This window comes from Chiloscyllium punctatum, chromosome 45 (assembly GCF_047496795.1).
Source record: "Chiloscyllium punctatum isolate Juve2018m chromosome 45, sChiPun1.3, whole genome shotgun sequence".
NCBI lineage: Eukaryota > Metazoa > Chordata > Chondrichthyes > Orectolobiformes > Hemiscylliidae > Chiloscyllium > Chiloscyllium punctatum.
This window is the reverse complement of record NC_092783.1, coordinates 47,664,293-47,686,470: the sequence shown is the minus strand read 5'-3', so window position 1 is coordinate 47,686,470 and position 22,178 is coordinate 47,664,293. Positions and strand designations below refer to the sequence as shown.

At 38.1% G+C, this 22,178-nt stretch overlaps 1 protein-coding gene across 7 annotated transcripts in view; it reads left to right on the top strand.

Moving 5' to 3' along the window:
* Positions 1 to 20,708, top strand: part of LOC140467371 (acidic mammalian chitinase-like) — a 38,109-nt gene extending 17,401 nt beyond the window's left edge. For 3 of the 7 annotated variants that reach the window (XM_072563686.1, XM_072563688.1, XM_072563689.1), the window contains 6 exons: positions 2,251 to 2,372; positions 5,532 to 5,655; positions 5,800 to 5,982; positions 10,273 to 10,389; positions 14,606 to 14,741; positions 19,969 to 20,708. In XM_072563686.1, coding sequence (XP_072419787.1) covers positions 2,251 to 2,372; positions 5,532 to 5,655; positions 5,800 to 5,982; positions 10,273 to 10,389; positions 14,606 to 14,741; positions 19,969 to 20,036 — 750 coding nt within the window. In that variant the 3' untranslated portion in view covers positions 20,037 to 20,708. Of the gene's footprint in view, positions 1 to 2,250; positions 2,373 to 5,531; positions 5,656 to 5,799; positions 5,983 to 10,272; positions 10,390 to 14,605; positions 14,742 to 18,656; positions 18,853 to 18,916; positions 18,978 to 19,968 lie in introns of those variants that run through there. The other 4 variants (XM_072563685.1, XM_072563683.1, XM_072563687.1 and 1 more) reach the window with 4 other exon arrangements.
* The last annotated feature ends 1,470 nt before the right edge of the window (positions 20,709 to 22,178 follow it).

Here is a 22,178-nt window from a genome sequence, read left to right as displayed (position 1 = left end):
TAGATGTAGGGGTATGGGTGGGTTGCGCTTCGGCGGGCGGTGTGGACTTGTTGGGCCGAAGGGCCTGTTTCCACACTGTAAGTAATCTAATCTAATCTAATCTAAACAAAATAGTGGGGCGGGGATTGGGTTGAATTACACAGAAAATTAGAAAATCAAAGTTAAAGGAGAAGAACACAGTTCAGTTTAGTGATGAGGCTGATTGTTATCAAAAATAAAATGAAGAGACGGAACTTGTGAACATCATATTGTATGAAAGAACCGGCCAAGAATGCAGAGATTTGATAGTAGAACAAATTTAAAGGCTTTTTTCTCTGAATGCACAAAATTAATAACTTAACAGAATAAATGGAAGTGCATAGATTTGATTTGGTGGTGCTTAACTGGAGGCTACTCTGTGTTTCGGAAGGATAAGCAGGAAGGAAAAGAATGTGGTGCAGCTTTGTCATAAAAGGTAGATATCATTGCTGTAGTGAGAAATTACATAGACTTAGGATCAATGTGGATAGAAATAAGCAATAGTGTGGGAAATAGGCCCCTGGTTCGAGTCCTCAAATGGTATTTCTGCAGTGGGGTACAATATAAACCAGAAAATATAGGGAAATTCTAAGAAAGATTCAGCACTAATCATAGGTGATTTAATGTGCATATAGACTCGGTATAAATTACGAGGGTAGCCTCAAAGGAGAGTTCATTGAATATATTAGAAATTGTTTCTTAGAACAATATGCTGTGAAACCAACCAGAAAGCAGGCTATTCTGGAGTTGGTGTTGTGTAATGAGGTCATAGGAGAGGATACGCAAGGGAAGAGGAATGATGTAATTCTAGAATTTCAAAATCAGTTTGAGGGTGAGAAATTGGAGTCCCACACTAGTGTTCTGGAGTTAACAAAGGTGATTATATAGGCATGAGGACAGCTTTTGTCCCAGTAGACTGGTCAGGAAGACTGAAATGTAGGAGTTACCAATTCCTCCCGATTAAAATATATTTTGGAGAGGAAGCAAGATTGTAAAAGGAGGTAAAAAGATTCATGGCTAAACAAGGAAGTTAAAGATAATAGAAAGACAAAAACTAAGGCATGTCATATTGCAAAGGCCAGTGGCGGGAAATTTTAAAAATCAACAAGGGTTTATTAAAAAAGGAATAAAAAGAGGCAAGATAAATTATGAAAGAAAACTATCACAAAATATAAAATGGATAGCAAAAACTTCTGCATATAAAAGGGAAGCAAGTAACTAAAATGAATGCTAGCCCCTAGGAGGATGAGACTGGAAAGACATTAGGTGGAAACACAGGAATGGGGGAGATAGTAAATCAATATTTTACCTCAATTTTCACAGTAGAAAATACTAATATTATCCCAGCAGTAAAGGTGCTGCAGAAGTTATAGAGAGGGAGGATCTTAGAACAATTATCATCACTAGGTCAAAGATATTGAGCAATCTATCAGGGATTGAAGGCAGACAGGTCCCCAGGGCCTGATGGCCTATGTTCTAAGATCTTAAAGAGAAGAGAAGGCTTCTTCATAGCTGCACATCAACCCATCTCCCCACTGCTATCGCCACCAAATATTGTTGAGTATGAGTTGTCCTTCAGCTCAGAGGTTAATGCATTAAAAACCAAACTGTTATATTCTGATGACAAATGAAGAGATCATCTCAATCTCAATTTGATTTGTCAGTTTATCAAATATACTTCATACTAAAAGAGATAAAGTATCAAAAAAATGGTTTCACTGTAGAATTTGAGGGGTAATTGTATGATCTTAACCTAAATTTTAATTTACGGTGCATGCTGGTTCAGAATCCATACAAAGACTCACGTGGGAGAGGTTTGGGCAATTTGTAGTTCTCATCAAGTACATCTACAGGTATGTTGTTTTCTATCAAAAGTTGTAAAATTTTTAGACTGACATTTTATCATCTAGGAAATTATTGCTTCCTGCCAGATTTTACCAGTGTGTTTAGTAGGATGGATGACATCACCAGATTGTGTTTTCAAGATATTAAATTACTTGGCAAGGGCTCTTATGCTGAAACATATTTCATTAAAATGGCATGTGACTGAAATGATCCTCTCAACCAGTTTAGCCGGAACTGGGCAAGCTGGGTTGAAATCATCTTTCCTTTGGGAAACTGCTTTAAGGTAAACATTACAGCTACAATAATCCAAACTATGATCCCCGTAACTACTGCTGTCTGCTTAAACCATGAGATTACAGTTTTCATCCCATTATTTTGTTTCCCTAGGAATTGAGAGGTGCCTTTACAAAAGAGGCAAAAACAGGAAATGACAAACTGCTGATTACAGCTGCTGTGGCTGCTGGTAAAGACAAAATTGATGCTAGTTATGAAGTATCTAAAATATCTAAGTAAGTGTAATTTAGTTTTAAATGTAGATCCTATTTGTGCAGTTTAATTTTCAAAGGGGGTTAAGTTTCAGTCATGAACAAACTACATTTTGATACTTGTGTTATGAATTTGAGGGTGTGTACTGTACCTTTAAGAGACCATGACTGCTGTTCTGCACTGAGAGCTTACAAGCACTTGTGTCATATGACTAGATAACAGTCTCAACATAGTGGAAAATTGAAAATATGTAACATTTGCCTGTGAAATGGATACCTGAGTTGGTTGCTGTTTGGACACCAATTAGAATTTAACCAGTCAATTTAAATTATGTCCTAAGATACCAAAATCCAATTGCGTTTGACTTTATTGTGTTGCCAACTTCGAACCAATGAGACGATCCGATGTTGGGGATATGTAAAAAAAGTAGGCGTTTTGAAAATGAGAGAGTAACTGTCTTAGAGAAAGAGCCCCAAATCCAAAAGATTGAAGCACTCTCTATCAAAGATACCTTTTTTATATGAAACATCTTCACAGTAAAATAACAAAGACAACCCCAGGTGATCTTCAGACAAAAGAAGACACACCGACAATGACAGCCACTGTATAGTTTTGAAGTTAAGTTGATGTAATTCTAATAAGTGTTTTGTTGGAACAGTATTTGTTATAGAGTTGGCAGCAGGTAATAAGCAGTTAAGAGAAAGGGGGGCTTAGAGTTGTGACTAGTTGTTTAATGTTCACTTTTAGAGTTAAAGAATAAATTGATATTATTTTCTTTAAATAGTGGAATTTGAGAATTCTCTGTCACTCATATTTTAACAGATTACGAGGCGAAGTGAACTTTTCTAGGTGTGGAATTAAATTAACAGAGAGGTTCAATGCCATGTTGTAACACTTGAGAAACATGGGTGGCAAACTGTGTCCAAAGCACAATAAAACAAACCACAAAAGTTGAAAACCACTAGTTTTCATAAATCAAAAGCAGTTAACGTAAACTCGAGGTGAAAACAAATATAGATGGGACATAAGTGAAGATATGCACATTAAGTTACTGTGGTGCTGACCAACACATATGCAAGAAATTGCCTGTGAATTTTAAATTCTGAAAGGCTGATTTCTTCTGTTCAGAGCCTTTCGTGAAACTCTAGAGATGTGAGCCAGATGCATGGAACTTTGTTTGATATTCAATTAGGACATGTTAGATTAATACCTGGTCCAGCTCTAATTATACAGTGTAACTGAACTAAGCAGCCTGGCTCCTCCAAATTGGCAAATCAGTCTGACTACTTTGCACCTACCTAACTACTTTTAACCACCTGACTTGCCATCCCATTCAAGCACCTCACTAATTATACTAACTACCACCCATTATTCACTAACCAATTCTCTCTCTTACCCACTTATCCTTTATCCGTCTCATCCACTCTACGTTTCTTTAATCTCACTTATTGAAAGATTTGAAACTATAAAAGCTTACTTCAATATAGCAGCTTAGAACATAGAACAATACAGCACAGAACAGGCCCTTCAGCCCACTGTGTTGTGCCGAACATTTGTCCTAGCTTAAGCACCCATCCATGTACCTATCCAATTGCTGCTTAAAGGTCACCAATGATTCTGACTCTGCCACTCCCACAGGCAGCACATTCCATGCCCCCACCACACTCTGGGTAAAGAACCTACCCCTGACATCCCCCCTATACCTTCCACCCTTCACCTTAAATTTATGTCCCCTTTTAACTCTCTGTTGTACCCGGGGAAAAAGTTTCTGACTGTCTACTCTATCTATTCCTCTGATCATCTTATAAACCTCTATCAAGTCACTCCTCATCCTTTGCCGTTCCAATGAGAAAAGGCCTAGTCTTCTCAAACTATCCTCGTACGACCTATTCTCCATTCCAGGCAACATCCTAGTAAATCTTCTCTGCACCCTCTCCAAAGTTTCCACATCTTTCCTAAAGTGAGGCGACCAGAACTGCACACAGTACTCCAAATGTGGCCTAACCAAGGTCCTGTACAGCTGCAACATCACTTCACAACTCTTGAATTCAATCCCTCTGCTAATGAACGCTAATACACCATAGGCATTCTTATAAGCTCTATCCACCTGAGTGGCAACTTTCAAAGATCTATGAACATAGACCCCAAGATCCCTCTGCTCCTCCACCTTGCTAAGAACCCTACCATTAACCCTGTATTCCGCATTCTTATTTGTCCTTCCAAAATGGACAACCTCACACTTGACAGGGTTGAACTCCATCTGCCACTCCTCAGCCCAGCTCTGCATCATATCTAAGGCCCTTTGCAGCCGACAACAGCCCTCCTCACTATCCACAACTCCACCAATCTTCGTATCATCTGCAAATTTACTGACCCACGTTCTATGTTTCTATCATGAAAAAGGTGCATCCTGTTTTTATCAGACTTTTCTCACACCTGATGATCCTCCCTGATATTATTTGTATCAATTCTTTAAAGTGCCTCAGCTGTTTACGAAGTCCAGCTGAAAATTCATAAAATGATCAGAAATATTCATTGGCAGCCTCAAGATACACAGCATCAATGCTGACTTGAAGATGTGAACAACAGGCTCTAAACAGAGAGGAAAACAGCCCTTTATATTGTAGCAATGTTGATAAGGATATTGCTTTGGTTTATAATATTATATGTTTATTTTTTGAGAGTCTTCAGCCAGAATTACAACAGAAGATCCATGTAATTCCTGCAGATTGTCAGTTCCTATTAGTTAATATAATACTTGGATGGATCTTAATATTCTTGGTATGTTCAATACAGTTGTAAGCACTATTACTCTAGTTTTAATTCTGCATTTTAGTGTGAAAAATGGACTTACTGTGCTGGTTTACATTTTGGAGTTTAATTTACTGTCTTGAGCTGGATTTGTGTTACACTGTCTAAAAGTAAGCTTGTTTTACGATAGGTAGGAGTAGCTCTTAGGAGTGCCATATATCTGAATTATATTGGCCGTTATTCTGTATTAATGTATGCTAGATTAGAGTGGTGCTGGAAAAGCACAGTAGTTCAGGCAGCATCCAAGGAGCTCCAGCATCTGCAGTCCTTGTTTTTACCCTGTATTAATATATGCTGTTGTTGTTTATTGTTATGATCTGCTAGTATTAGTAGAGATTATGATTTAACTTGCTTTATTTTCATCTCTTTAGATATTTGGATTTTATCAGTGTCATGACATATGATTTCCATGGTCACTGGGAAGCCATCACTGGACACAACAGTCCTTTATATCATAGCAATGTTGATAAGGATGTTGCTTTGGATTACAATATTGTATGTTTATAAATTCTCTTATTTACATTGTGCTGGCATGAGACATTAACCAAAATCCACATTTTGAAATATTTTTTGAAAAGCAGTTTTACAATGGTGATTAATCTCTTGAACTCAGTGTTGTTCTAACTGCTCCTGTTACAGGATTCTGTTGTTAAATACTGGAAAGATAAAGGTGCAGACCGAAAAAAACTGCTGGTTGGAATTCCAACATATGGACGAAGCTTCACATTGAGTTCTTCAAATTCAAATGTTGGTGCTCCAGCAAATGGACCTGGACCAAAAGGCAAATACACAAAAGAGGATGGCTTCTTAGCAAATTATGAGGTGGTAAAACTTGAGTAGCTTTAGTTTTCTTTGAACAAATTTGAATCAAACCAAACTGCTAATTATACAGTGCTCAAAATTTTGAATGTTGGTTGTTTTTGACAGCATGACCTGTAGCCCACTTGGTAACAATTTGAAAATTCCGTGATGGATCAACTTGCCAGGGGTTGGGGCTCTGCTGAAACAAGATGTGTTAGCAGTAATTGCCTAACTGTTTACAACATCGTTCACATGGGCATGTGAGGAACACTATTCCCTTTAATGTTGAAATCTTAGATTTTTTTTCTTTAAGAATGAGATTGAAGACTCTCCTTCAGCAAAGGAGAATACAATGCCATCTAGATTCCTTATATTAGCCGAAAATGTAGAAGACTATTATATCAGAGTGATGTCAAAGTAAACCATTGCTTCATTTTGCTGCCAGCTTTTGTGGGATCTGTCAACCATGATTCAAAGCTTTGGTTGGTAGGTCCAACATTATTTCAGGATTAGTGGTGCTGGAAGAGCACAGCAGTTCAGGCAGCATCCAAGTAGCTTCGAAATCGAAGCATGGCCTTTATTCCTGATGAAGGGCTTTTGCCCGAAACGTCTATTTCAAAGCTACTTGGATGCTGCCTGAACTGCTGTGCTCTTCCAGCACCACTAATCCAGAATCTGGTTTCCAGCATCTGCAGTCATTGTTTTTACCTCCAACATTATTTCAGGCTTCTTGCACCATGGCTTGCATATACAGTTTCATTCAACCAGTTTTTAAAAATCTTTTAAGAGACATGCAGTATTTCAGGTTGTTTACAGTACAAATGGATGAATGAAATGGTTTAAACCTCACTGGGATAGTATGCTGGAAATCAAGCCCCACTATCCCCAGAGTCATCGCAAAAGTTAAAGATTTCATAGAAGTATGCAAAGTTCCCCAACCTAGTTGTCTTTAAAACCAAGGTTGAGAAAAAGTATGGATTAAATCTTTGTACTTAATAAACATTACTATTTATTATGTATAAATAGAGTTTAACTACAGTAAGCAGTTATGATTCGTCGATATATAACTACTATTTAAAACTCTAACCACTATACAAAACTCTCAATGCACTTAAACAAATACTATCACAAAAAGATGGGTAAGATAAGAAGAGAGAAAGACTAACATCATTTCAATGATTCCTGTCCATAGGACTCACTCAGGTACCCTGTTGGTTTATCAGGACCTGCTTACTTCTCCAGGTATTTCAGTTGCTTGCAGGAGGCACATATGATTAGTTCGCACCAACAGAGTGATTTATTGGTTAAGAACCACAGATTACCCCAACTGATCGGGCAAAATAAATTGGTTTTCTTCAGACCTGCGGATTTTTTATGCAGAAAAAAGAACAGTTTCTTCCTTTTCAGAGTCCAATAGCTTCTAACCAAACATTCAAACCCAGAAGCTGGGAGGTAATCACATGGTTGTTGTTAGACAGTAAGCCTTTGCACCAATAACTAGTCACCACTCCATATACTGATCAGCTACTTTTTGCCAGCCAAACGTCCCTTAGTGCACAACCACTAGCTCTAATTCATCTGTAGAAATCTCCCCCACTGCTTGTAAAAACAGCACTTGCATTGAGTGTCGGGTAACTTGCTTTTAATAGTACAGTAATTCTTTCCTCAATCGTTGATTTTTTTTTAACCTTAAAAGAAATGCCCTTTGGTGGTACAGTGGTAAACACTATTTTTGTAGGTGTGTTGATGCAAGTATGTTGTAATTCATCCAGAGAATCAAAGCATCATCGTAATTCATGCTTTTACAAATCCTCCATTCATTTTTTCAAGTCATTTGTGCACGCATAGTAGACCAAGCAAGGAAGAGTGATTTTGCAAGCATAGTAGCTTTCAATTAACAATCACACTTTCACGACAGACAGCCTGGCGTGGCAGAAATATCTTTGAATGATTAAGTGCAGTACATTATGTTAAAGCAAATATTTGTTAATTGAACAATACAAAATATAATACATAATACAATACAAAATATCATTAGAGTACTGTCAGACTCCAATCAGTGGAGCTTAGAAGAATGTGGAGTGAGGCAGGGTGTAAAATCTTCACAGAAACCTACATAATTAAATTAAACAGGACTAGAAAAGATGAATGATAAGGATATTCCTGGGGAGTGCGGAACTAGGGGTAAGAATCTAAGGATATAGAGTAGGCCTTTTAGGACTAAGCTGAGGAGAAATGTCTTCAACCAAAGAGTGGTAAGCCTTTGAAATTCTCTGCCACAAAAAGTGGTTGAGGCCAAAACATTAAATGTTTTCAAGAAGCAGTCAAATATAGTTCTAAGGCTAGGGATCAAAGGGTTTGGAAAGAAAACTGGAGCAGGGTACAGAGTTGGATAATCAGCTGTGATTATGTTAAATCACATTCAACCAGACTTGAGGGCCCAGATGTCTGTCTTCTATTTTCTATGCTATATAAGGTATGGGGTCTGATTATAATGTGCAAGCAGTACAGTATGTTTGATGTATATCGCTCAACAATTGATGAGCTGAGAAGCATCTTAGAAAATTAGGGAATCAGTAGATATTGAGGAAGAGATGTATTGATTATTTTTTGGAAATTCCAGTTTTATTTGTTACTTGCAGACAAATTCCCCAATAGCAGTTAGTAAGTTTGCAGATGACACCAAAATTGGAGGTGTAGTGGACAGCGAAGAGGGTTAGCTCAGATTACAACAGGATCTGGACCAGATGGGCCAATGGGCTGAGAAGTGGCAGCTTGAGTTTAATTCAGATAAATGTGAGGTGCTGCATTTTGGGAAAGCAAATCTTAGCAGGACTTAGACACTTAATGGTAAGGTTCTAGGGAGTGTTGCTGAACGATGAGACTTTGGAGTGCAGGTTAACAGCTCCTTGAAAGTGGAGTTGCAGGTAGATAGGATAGTGAAGAAGGCATTTGGTATGCTAATTTATTGGTCAGAGCATCAATACAGGAGTTGGGAGGTCATGTTGGGGCATTGTACAGGACATTGGTTCGGCCACTGTTGAAATATTGCATGCAATTCTGTTCTGGTCTCCCTCCTATCGGGAAGATGTTATGAAACTTGAAAGGCTTCAGAAAAGATTTACAAGGATGTTGCCAGGGTTGGAGGATTTGAGCTATAGGGAGAGGCTGAACAGGCTGGGGATGTTTGCCCTGGAGCATCGGAGGCTGAGGGGTGACCTTATAGAGGTTTACAAAATTGAGGGACATGGATAGGATAAATAGAGAAAGTCATTTCCCTGGGGTCGGGAACTAGAGACTGTAGGTTTAGGGTGAGAGGGGAAAAATATAAAAGAGACCTAAGGGGCTGTATTTTCACACAGAGGGTGGTGCATGTATGAAATGAGTTGCCAGAGGAAGTGGTGGAGGCTGGTCCAATTGCAACATTTAATAGGCATCTAGATGGGTATATGAATAGGAAGGGTTTGGATGGATATGTGCCAGGTTCTGGCAAGTGGAACTAGATTGGGTTGGGATATCTGGTCGGCGTGGGCGGGTTGGATCAAAGGGTCTGTTTCCATGCTGTACATCTCTATGACTCTAAATGACGTAACGAATCTTATATTTTGGCAACCTTCACTGCTAAGAAAAGCCGGTGATTCAGCAGATTTAAATAATGATCCATAAACATGAGTTTAAATTTCACACAGCTGGTTGTAAATTGAATTGAGTTAGTTAAGTAAATATAGAATAGAAAATTATAAAACTGATTAACTAATATACCTTGCGGAATAAAATCAGCCATCCTTACCAGGTGTGTATAAAACACCAGACCTAAAGCTATGTGGTTGACTTGACTCTCTTAGCAAACAACCCACTTTTATAAAACCACTATAAGCAACAATAATGAAAGTAAAACCAACATTAACTAAAACACAGGATAATCTAAGGGCATATCCAATCCAGTTAAAATTAGGGGAGCTAAGGCTAGTTAAGCATCAACCTGACAGAGTCAATTTGAAAATCATATGTTTTTGTTATTATTCTAGATTCCTTCATAACCCTTCCTAGGCATATTCTGTCCCACCAACAAGACAGAACAGCAAACTTGAATGAACAGTGCTGTGCAGGGTTTGGTGCCAAGGAGGCAATTACTCTGACAGTTCCCCACATGAACTCCAGACTCCCATGAAGTGTCATGACATCAGATCAAATGTGACATTGTATGTTATATTGGATAAACAGAGTAGCCTACAACTAACTTACAGTGAATGACTATTTTGGGGATATGCTGGGGTACTCTAACAATGTCTAATTTTTTCTCATTAACAGATCTGTGACTTTCTGAAAGGTGCAGAAAAACACTGGATTGATGAACAGAAAGTACCATATGCAGTAAAGGATGGTGTTTGGCTTGGCTATGATAATGAACAAAGTATAAATATCAAAGTACAGTTTATATTATAATGTAGCTATTCAGCTTTATCTAATTTTTGTGCTATTTTAAACAATAAAGAAAATATTTCAGTTATATTGTTTAAACATTCTGTAACATAAATATTTATTTGTTTTCAACAATTTCCAAATGAAGGTGTTTCAGGTAAATTTGCTCACTGAGCTGGTGGATTTGTTCTCAGGTGTTGTGTCACCATGATCGGTAACATCATCAGTCAGCCTCTAAAGAAGCTTTGGTGTTCTGTCCTGCTTGCTATTTATCTGTCTCAGTATGTTGTGGTAGGTGATATCATTACCAGTTCTGTTTCTGAAAGTTTGGTAAATAGGGTCAACAAATGTTAATGGAGTTCCAATTTGAATGTCAGGCCTCTAAGAATTCCCGTGCGTGTCTTTGTTTAGCCTGTCCCAGGATGGATGTATTGTCCCAGTCAACCTGGTGTCCCTCTTTGTCTGTGTGTATAGATACCAGTGATTGTTGGTCATGTCTTTTGGTGGTAAGTTAGTGCACATGTATCCTGGTGAATGGCTTCCTGCCTATTTGTCCAGTGTAATGTTTGTTGCAGTCCTTGCAAGGTATTTTGTATATAATGTTTGTTCTGCTGATTGCTGATACAGGGTCCTTTAAATTCATCAGGAACTGTTTCAGTGTGATGATAGGTTTGTTGGCTACTATGATGCCTGGGGGTCAGAATATTCTGGTCGTCATCTCCAAGATGTCTTTGATGTATGCTAGGGTGGCTCAAGGCTTTGGGCATGTTGTGTCATCTTGTTTAGGTCTGTTGTGCTGGAAGCAGCGGACTGTGCTTATAGTCTATCGTTCCTGAATACCTTGTATAGGTGTTTTTCCTCAGTTGCTCATAGTTTCTGGGTGCTACAGTGTGTTGTGGCTCGTATAAATAATGTCCTGATGCAGCTTCATTTGTGGGTGTTGGGACAATTGCTCCTTTAGTTGAGTATCTGGTCAGTGTGTATGTGTGGCTTTTCTGTAGGACAGCATCTTCAAGCTTGTAGATCTTTGCCTCTCGACCCACTTCACCTTCAATGACAAGATCTACAAACAAATCAATAGGACACATATGGGATCACCAATATTCGGACTTTTAGCAAAAGCAGTTATGCAGGATTAGAACGAACAGCCCTTCCCACGATCCAGCCCAAGCTTTGGCTCCACTATGCGGAAGACACCTTTGTCATCACAAAACTCAACAAATTAGAAGAAACCCACAAACACATAAACAACATCTGGTATAAAGTTCACCAAAGAGGAAGATGCCACATTAGAATGAAAAGCCAATAGGGAACTGCAGACCAGTGTCTACAGGAACCTAAGGTATTTCAGTTAAAAAATTCATTCCCTAACCCTTGCTGTGAAACTGTCCTTGGCTGGACAAGCAATTTACTTTAATTTCACAAACTAAGAAAGTTGTCCTTCTGATTGGTATTAAGTAATCCATAACAGAAAATGTACACATGAATAACGAATGATGATGGTATGATGCTTCTTGCAATCAAATGATCTGTACCTGCTTAACTGTCCTTCATACTTTAAGAGTCAAAACAGACTAAGCCTATAAACTACAATGAATCTTATCTTCAGGCTTTTGAATTGTGTTTTAATTATGAAGAAATTTCATTGTAGACCAGGCATAGCTTAATTAGCACATCCAGGAACTGGCTCAATTATTTTATAAATTGTTCATATATACCACCTTGCAAATAATTGCCAATAGAGATTTTTGAAAGATGAGCCCATATGAGATTTGTAGTGAGGATGTTGAATATATTACTAAAAGCAATGCAGATCACCAGACAGATTGAACTTTGCAAGCAAAACACACATTTTAATTAAAGGCTACAGGAAATGCCGTTTTTAGGTGGTTTGCCAAAGCATCAGTGGGATATTTCAATCTACACCAAAAAGTTTAAAAACAGACCACTCCAGTCTGCAACTGAGATGTAGATGTTACCAAAGACCAAGATATATTTGTTTTGATAGTGTGATAGATCCACAAGCTGATTTCTAGCATATAAATGTCATGGTTAATGACAAGAGAACGAATTTTAAACTGGATAGGGGACAAGCATACCCATTCTTTTAGATTTAATGCCATAATTGCTACCTCAATTTTTTCCATGTATCATCAAATTTCAAGATCCAGGACACAATAAGGACAGAAGTCCATGTTCTTCACTGCAATGGAAGAGAGATTGATTGATTGTTTGCCATTTCCATCTAGCTTTGTTCATTATCAATAGAGCTGCGGGTATAACTTTAAACGTTTTTATTTACCAGCTTCTGCAGAAATAATATTAAATTTTATTTATATTCTATAATATTAAATACTCATCATCCAGTAAATGAGACTTCACTGAATATACACAATTCCTAGGAGAAATCAGAATATTTCTGATTATTCACTTTTCGTGGAAGAATCAGGCAAGGGTATCACCAAGAATGACAGCGAGCAGCCAAATAAAATGAATTCTGCCATTAATTCACTTTTTCAGCAAAAAGTAGAGGAGTATAATACTGCCACAGAGGAAAATAATCTGTTGAATGACAAGGTCTTGGATTTTGCTAATCTTTTTGAATATGTCATGATGACAAAGTATCTTCTGTCTGTTTGTGGAGTCATTTCCCTTTATTAGAAAGGGTAAGTAAGATTGATATGCTCGTGCTACTAATTTCATCAATAGACACCAACCATTGTAAGCTAACAAAAAGCTATCCAGAGGAAAGGAGATCCTTAACTCCAAACCGGATCAAGTCAATATTGAACATTCAAGAGATTCTTCGCTGAAGACAGCTAGCTGAGATCTTCAATTGAGTCCCATCAGGAAGCTATGTAATCATTAGTGGCTTCTTTCAGTAAATATCAAAAAACTCAATCAACTGTTTCAAGAGCTGAGGATTGTTTTAGAAAAGCTTAAATTCCAGCATCAAATGGAACTTGAACATAATTTAAACAAGAGTTGCAAATGTCCAACTACTAAAAGTGATTACTGAACTATTGGTAACCACATAGCAAAATACAGAGCCATCAGCTAAAGAAATGATCACATTAGCTGTTCTTCCTATCATGAATGAAGCTGTTGTCAGAAAAGTACCTGATTTAAAGTTGACCTTCCAAGCAGTCTTCAAACCAGAGTACAAATGAGGAACTATCTGTAGGCCTTGGTTCAGAAGTTTATATTGTTTGCATACAGGCTTCAAAGGACAGGATATTTAGCAGATCTTATCCAAAAATTATACCTGAATATTGTGTTTCAAGTTTTGGCAACAATATCTTTCCAGTTGTGAACAGCTGATAAGCTTGCTGATTGAAAACAATATATCAGTTCATTTCAGACATACAGCTTATACATCGAGCATCACATCAGCACTGAAATTCACATACCACATTACTCATTGATCTGATAGACAAAATGTCTTTTTGGCTTGAAAGCAGCATCTTCATGGTGACAGACAACATGAAGCAATTAGCAGTTGCTGAAATGTTTGACGTTTCTTCCTCCAAGATACTGAGGTAGACAAGTACCTTTCAGGAACAAAATTGAAGTCCTCAGGCCAGTTGATGAGTTTGTGCAATATACATCATGAACTGATCCATTAAAGGCAGTCATTGGATGGCTTTGTGCCCTATTTCAAGAACAAGCTTGCATGGTAAACAAATAGCATTGTCCTTATTAGAAGTTGCTAATAAGACCAACTTTATAATGAATGGCACCGCAGGTGTCCCAATATGTATTTATCAAGGGAATATAAACTGGCAATTGACAACAGTAGAGAACCTGGCAAATTTGTCGACTAATACTTTGAGGAAGGAGAACTTGATTGAATGCTTCATTTCGAAAGTGAATGCAAGTTTTAGCTCATGATGTGTAAAGAAATTATTGTATGTGTTTTCAAGTATAGCAAATGGATCATGTATGTTTCAGAGAAATACAAGGGTAAGCAGTTGTTATTCCATCAGAGACGTCAATGCTATCCATCAAATTCAGGACTAAGTACTGAACATGTGCATAAGAAGTTATATTCTAGAGATGTCAGATCACATGGAACAAGAATCAGAGTCAAAAGGATATCAGAGATTCTTTCTCTTACTATTCCTTGTATATGGTTAAGTTCAACAAAATCTGTTAATGGTCACCCAGTTGAGTGTAGACTTGATCTTACAACAGATAGTTAACACCTCATTTGCTTTTGTAGGTTGACTGGATAAAGAAGAACAAATTTGGTGGAGCTTTAGTGTGGACACTTGACTTTGATGATTTTTCTAATCATTGCAAACAAGGAGCTTATCCTACATTGAACATCTTGACAAAGAACTTTGCAACAAATTCAGGTAAAATATTTATCATTACTATAACTGCAGTCTGTTAGATTTCTCAGTGAGTTCTATATATATTGATGTGAATAAAATAGCACTATAGTAATAAACACTGAACACTGGAGAAACTCAGCAGGTCTGGTAGCATCTATGGAGAGAGAAACAAAGTTAATGTTTCAAATCTGGTATGAATTCAGGGTCAATATATTTCAGATTTCAGACATGTGCAGTGTATTGCTTTTAGCAAAGTAGTAATAATGTTTGCTGTTATTTTAAAACTGCTTCGACTATCCGAGTTTTAAATGCAAACTGCAAAATCTAGGTCACAGGTGAAACAACTATGATTAGTCATTATCATTCAGTGAAAATAAATCTGTAGTAGATCTGGCAAGGTAAAGGTTAAATGATCATCATGCCAAGGAATTGTAGGGCTGCTTCCTCATTAGAGAGAATGGTTTTACCTGAGGGTCACTACATCTCAGGCGAGGGAAGATGTTGATATGGAAACTTCTTCATGGTGCCCTCAGCCGGTGCAGGAATTGTAGCTACATTGTTGGTATCATTTGCAACACAAACTTGTCGTCCAGCTAATTCAGAGCTCTGATACCAAAAAGCAGTGACTTTTGGTGAATGCCTGTCATATTTCTGACATGTTTATTGGAACTGAACCAGAACTCAGCTTTACAATTAGGATTCATTGGACTATGTAAGGCATGGAGCCCGGACTCTGCCTTTTTATGTACCTACATAAGTCATCATCACTTTACCTTGACCAGTGGTTCAAGACCATTGAACAGCCGTAGTGGAGATTACCTGGGGTCCAAGCCTGAAAATGGAGTTTTCTTTTGACATGGATTTTAATTCTTTTAAAAGGGAGCAGTCTGAGTGTGCTTTCCTGGATGAAAGAACTAGTACACCGCAGATGCACAAGAAACTTAACATTTTCCAAGAGGTCTGACAGCATCTTGGAGAGAGAGAAACAAATATGACTCTTCAAAACTGTTCTGGAAATGAGTCATACTGGACTTGAAATGTTAACTCTGTTTCTCCACAGTAATGGTGAGTTTCTCCAGCATTTTCTGAGTTTGTTTTAGATTTCCAGTACCCACAGTATTTTGCTTTTACTAAGATTTTGCAGCCTGTGTGAATGGAAATAGCCTAAGTTGTGCCCCATTGTTTTGCCGCCAGGCCAGTATAAACCATGGCGGGTTCCACAATAGATCTAAGTGCATCCTACCATTACGATTCCTACATGCCCCTCACCACAACAAATGCCAACTCACTTTGTGTGAACCTGAAGCTGAGCAAGAAATCATTGCAATTAACAGTGCCTGGTGTCAAATACACATATAATATACTGACAGTAAAAGTCCATTTCCTGAATCCTGAAAAGGTGAAAGCTGATTTAAAAGCAGTATAACTATTTGATGGATTTGTCAACTTTTTAGCCAATCTTGCTCAATTTGTTGTTAGAGTGTGAACCATGACACCAAATCCATGTCAAGCACTTGCAGTGGTATTGAGGTGCAGAACAAAAAGCAGCATTCAGTAAAATCACGCAACTAGTGACGCAAGTGCTAAACAGCTATGATGCAAATGTTGATGTAATCCTGCAGTGTGACACCAGTGAGATAGGATTTGGAACAACTTGGATACAGTCAAACAATTGGTTTCATTTGCATTCAGGATGCTAATCCAAATGAAACAATGCTACTTTCAGATTTTAAAAAAAATGATTGTCTTTACTTTTGAACATTTTTATCAGTACCTGGAACAGACAAAGTGACAGCCAAATCTGACTGTAGGCCAGTTAAAAGCATTTTCCTTGAGCCATTACTATCGCTCAAAAGCATCCACAAAGAATACTACTGTAGCTGCAGAGTTTTGATCCGGATATGATGTACAAGCAAGGGAAAGCGGTTTAAGTTGCTGACATGTTGCTCAGAGCAGTATTCCTTTGAAGAAAGAAAATGCTACAATGGTGTAGCATATGAAAAAATTTCATATCCAATGTAAAGCAGCAGCTCAACATTCTCTAGAATTCAACAGCACAAACATAGACGTTGAATCAAACAGGCATATGCCTTCTCAATTCAAATAAACTACCCAAGAAGATGTAACTCTCCAAGTATTGCAAGAAGTAGTGATGAAAGAATATCCTAAAAGCACCTGTAGTGACAAGATTCTATCAAGCACACTGAGATTAATTAATGGCCCAGGAAGACATATTGTACGAAGGAAAATAAAGTCCTTATCCTAAGATTTAGGAGAGATACTATGGTGTATCTATGCGAGCCACCAAGGAATTGAATGGCATCTCAGGAAATGAGAAGTTCTCTGCTAGCCAAACATGAGCAATGAAATCAAGGATGACTAGTGCAGTGCTTGTAATGGTTATCAAACTAAGCAAGCTAAAGAGTAACTGATGACACATGACATCTCAGATAGACTGTGGATAAAGCTGGGAATAAATCTCTTCATTCTCAGAGGAATTGATTGTCTTGTCATAATAGTCTACTATTCTCACTACTCTGAAAGAGAGCAGCTGACACAACAACTACTGAGGAGACTGTTGAATCATTAGAAGCACCCTTTGGTTGTTACAGCTTTACAGGCTTTGTGATTAGCAAGAATGACTTTCAGTTCACAAGTGAAGAATTCAGCTATTTTGTAAAACATTGGGAAATTCAACACTAAATCATATCCATATATTCCCCAATAAAATGGAAAGTCTGACATGGTAATGAACATTACCAATATAATCATAAAGAGAAACTCCTGCACGGATGTATACAAGGCAGTCCTCAAATGGAGAAACACACCTACTGAAAGTAGTACTACTGGAGAGCAGTCCTGTACAAAGACTGATATCACACAGCATCAAAATTACTTTACCAGTAGCAAAAAGGGTACTGAGGCCAGGAGTAGTAACGACGTAAGTGTCAAAATCAAGGTGAAATGACAGAAAGCCAAATTTTGTTTTGACAAAACTGCCAAACCATTGCCAGAATTGAAAATTGAAGAGCCAGTCAGGATTCAAAACTTTAACACTGCTTATAAGAATCAGCCCAAGTAACAGTCTGGAATCTACATAGAGCAGATCAGTTGTATGAGGTAGAAATGAGCAACTAGATAAACCATCACAACTACAGATAATCTACAGATATATAATCACTAAGGGTGGTATTTTCCCATCTTTAGTATAAGTGTCTTGTTGAGTGAGATTCACGATGCTCAATCCCCCATGGCTTAGAGAAACTTCTCTCATGCAATTTTTTGCTTGTCACTTTAGTAATTACACAGCTGTGCTCTTTGCTGCCTATCTATTTTGGGGAATTATGTGGTTAGAGATACGGAGGTGCTTGACACTGCTGGAATCTTCTGGAGTTTACTGCGTTGTCACCATATGTAAATGGTGGCTTTATTGCCACTTCAGATGCTGCAGGACCTTTGTAGAATCTTTGTACTGAATCTTTGTAGTTCCTTCACAAACCACAAAGGGAGGCCAGATCAGCAAAGCTAACCAAAACCAAAATTGTTGCCCGAGTTAACAAAGGATATGCAACAATGCAAACAAAGATGTGTGATCTTCTACTGTCTACAAGGATAACTGCCCCCATCTTCCTTCTAAAACCTCACATCATAGGGGTCACCACTCACTGCACACAGCACTTACTGCCACTGCACACAATTTTCACCAAAGCTCATGGAATACAACTCTCATTATTGCATGCAACATATCCACTCAATGCCTTTCATCATCCCCATCCTAATAATCCTTCCTGTTCTCCGTATTTCCCAATCACTTACTAGGGACATAGTGAATCACCAATTACTGGTCTAACATTCTAACATACAGAAACGTCTGTTTCCATGCTATGACTATGACTTTACAACTTGTACTCGATCCCTCCCATTATGTTATTGCAGGGAAAATTAACCCACTTTGGACCAAGATCAGCAGGTAGCAAACACAAGGCTCATCACTTCCTACAAAAGGAAAATACCCAATTTGCCCAGAAAGAACATATCCACTAATGTCGACACTAGGACAACACAATGGCCAACCAAGCCAGTAAGCTTCTTTGCGATGTGCTGCACTGCATCTTTACAACCAGTGCTGTCTCATTCTTAATTGCCTGAAATTTTATTCGCCTTAATCAACTAATTCCATCTTTTCTCTTATGAAGGAATTACTGGAACTCAGTGAACTTCTGCCAAGCAGGGGTCAATACCGGTCACCCTCAGGAGGTATGCAAGCAAGGCTTTAACCTAATTCTACCACCACCTCCGAGACTTTCATCTCAGTGGATACTCTGTTTAAATTAGGAACACAATCTTGAGAGCATAGCACTGACATGCATCTGCAGCTGGTGAAGCAAGAAATACTCCAGGTCTCTGACACTTTGAATGCATCCCAGGCATTGAGCACTTACTGAGCTCGAGGCAGAAGACCACGTTGGCCATTAAGAACTTTTTCAACTACACAGACAGAAACAGAAATAGTGGAAAGGTTTGTCAGAGGCATTCTATAAGCTGGATCAAAGGATGGAGGAGTCCACCAACACTGTCAGTACAGTGCTGGCTCTGGCATGCATGCATCTGTCTGGTTCCATGGACAATTTGGCAATCATCATGAGAATCCCATATGCCATTCCTGCAGTACATTCCTCCTTTTTCTCCCTCTTATACCCTACTCCTTCCTCTCTCTGTCCCCTGTTCCTCTCTCTCTTTGATATTGCTGCTTCAGTAGTGTCCATATTCGGTTTCTTTATAATGAGGTAAGTGAAAAGCCAGTATCCCCTCAAGATGATGAAGGTGTTATATTACCGGTCAATTAATCAGCTCCCCCCCATACTCACCTTGCTATACATTTACAATTCTTCAATTTGATGGGAACTAGAAGCATGTGTATATCATTACAGATAGTCAAAGGTGTTATAATTATCTGGTCCATCGCCTTGCAATGATTTTGCAACTTTGCACTACAATGTAAACATAATTCTTTGTCACGGTAAGTTTTCAGACTATTTTGTCCTTGACCGCTAATTTTCGATCTTTTTATGTTGCACTGTTCTCCCTTCGAATTAAATTGTTGAATGTTCACATTGCAGCTGTCTGATCTCCAGCTGCTGAATTTATACTTGATGTAAAAGACCTGAAATGTAGACCAGCAAGATCCACTGATTTTGTGCATGTAAATCATGGACTCTATAATATTCTGTCTTTCTTACTCCACTAGGAATTCAGATAGGCACTTCAGCTGTGAAAGCATTCGTGGTAATGGTGACAATAATAATGACAATGTAAGAACTGCTGTTGATGGGAATTAATGCTGAAACAAAGAAGATTGTTTCTACACTGACCAGTGTATCCTCCTAAATTCTGCTTTCATGAACACTGTCCTGAAGAACTGGTCTTTGATGAAGATTCTAACTGTTGTGTCCACCCTAAAAAAGCAATAGAATGGTATTCCAAAAAATCTGTTTGTTTATGCTAAGAGCTATTTGATTCTTCTATTCTAATCAGAATACCTTTTAAGAGGGAGAATGTTGTAACTAACCCAAGGAAACAAGAAGACAGTCCTCTGGTAAGAAGAACAGTGTTTATTGAAAGTTCAGACCAAATTCGTACACTGTGTCACTAGAAGGTACATCTCTAAAGTGCCTTTTGCTGAATTGGTTTTCAACTGGTGGCTTGATTACAAAATTGAAATAAATATATTCAGTACCATTGGACAGCACATTAACAAAGTCCTCAAAATTAGCATTTTCTACTGATGTAACATCAAGAAATCAGCAGAAACAATCAGTCAATACATTCAGGTATCAATTATTCACAACAACAAGAATCATAAAATGTTTTCATTGGATTGCGTTCTTAAGGTGCTCACATAAAGCAATGTTGTTAAAAATGATAAATCCTTGTTCAAATATTTTAATCTAAAATATCCTTATTTTAATAAATTGATCTTTCAATGTTTGATACTTAATACTATTAATTTTTGCCTACTTTTGAACAATTTCTCGACAGAGTCCTGATGAAATAATTTTGGATTATCTAAATTATATTTAATGTCAAATTACACGTTCTCCTGTGTAAAAAAAAATAAAATTTAAACTTACTGAAAACTGCAGACAAAACATTTTTAATTTTCATGTTTTTAGAAATCGTCATTGCGCTGGGGGATGTCTGTGTAAAATGTTTCATCTTTTGTTTGATATGCGTCTTTCAAATGACGTATTGTTTATATTCATTTAGACAAGTGCAATTTACTTACAGACTTTGTTCACACAATTAAAATTCTACATTAGCTTAGCAGTGTCTCCAACATGTTCCCAACATTCTATGCTTCATCATGTATCTGATGCAATTACATTATGAGCTCTTAGACTGTAACACATAACAATATCTTCACTTTCCCAATTCCTTCTTCCCATTTTTTACATTTTCCTCTCTCCCTTAAAAGCCTCAAAGACAAAGGGTTAGACTCTGGGTTTTACTATTCTCCCTCATCTTATTCAGATTTGTTTCTGAGGTTTATGGTTGATTACACTTTCTATCCACTTGAGTATGAATTCCTTGGGTATTTGTAGAGTGGTTAGTGGATTTCTGCGATTCTTCAATGTCAGGGTACTTTGTCCATAGTTGTATTTTTCTTTTCAAGTGTACCAGAGCTTCCAGCAGCAGGTGGCAATGATGAGGGAGGGCATCTGGAGCAGTTGTGCTAGGATCTGGAGAAGGTATTGATGGTGGGGAAAGGCACAAATAGGGCATCTGGATGAGTGGACCTGAGAATTCCCTTTCTGAAAAGAAACTGAAGAAAACAGTACCTTTGTGGAAGGAGGCCTTATAGGCAGAAGGATCAGATAGATGAAGGATTTCCTTAGCCAGATATAAATCATAAGCTCAACACCATTTAAATACCATGTTTTCCTTGTTTAACCTTCACTTCCCTTCATGTGGTCAAACTGGCCATAAACAGGTCCAGGCAGCGGGCCGGGGAGGGGTTCATTTTGGCCGATTGCCTGCCTTTCTTCCATGGCTACGTCCAAGCCCGGGTGTCCCTGGAGAAGGAGCACACTGTATCTACCAACTCCCTCGAGTTGTTCAGGGACAGGTGGGCACCACAGGGAGTGGAGTGCTTTATTTCCCTCTCCAACTCTATTTTCATTTAATCCCTACCCTTCCCTTCACTTTTTTGATTACGCAGCATTGCCCATTGATGCAAACAGCATTGCTTGTCACTGGCCACCCTTGTGTTTCCTTTCTTCCTGGTGGTGGAAAATGAATAAAGATTTGTACACCTGTTTTTCACTGTGTCTCATACCTGCACACACACACACATCATGGGTGCTAGGGAAAATATAAGCACTACAGCAGTTAGGCGGTAGTGTGAGGGAAAATTTAAAAAATATAATATAACCAGGAGGTTTAGCATCTCCTCAGTTT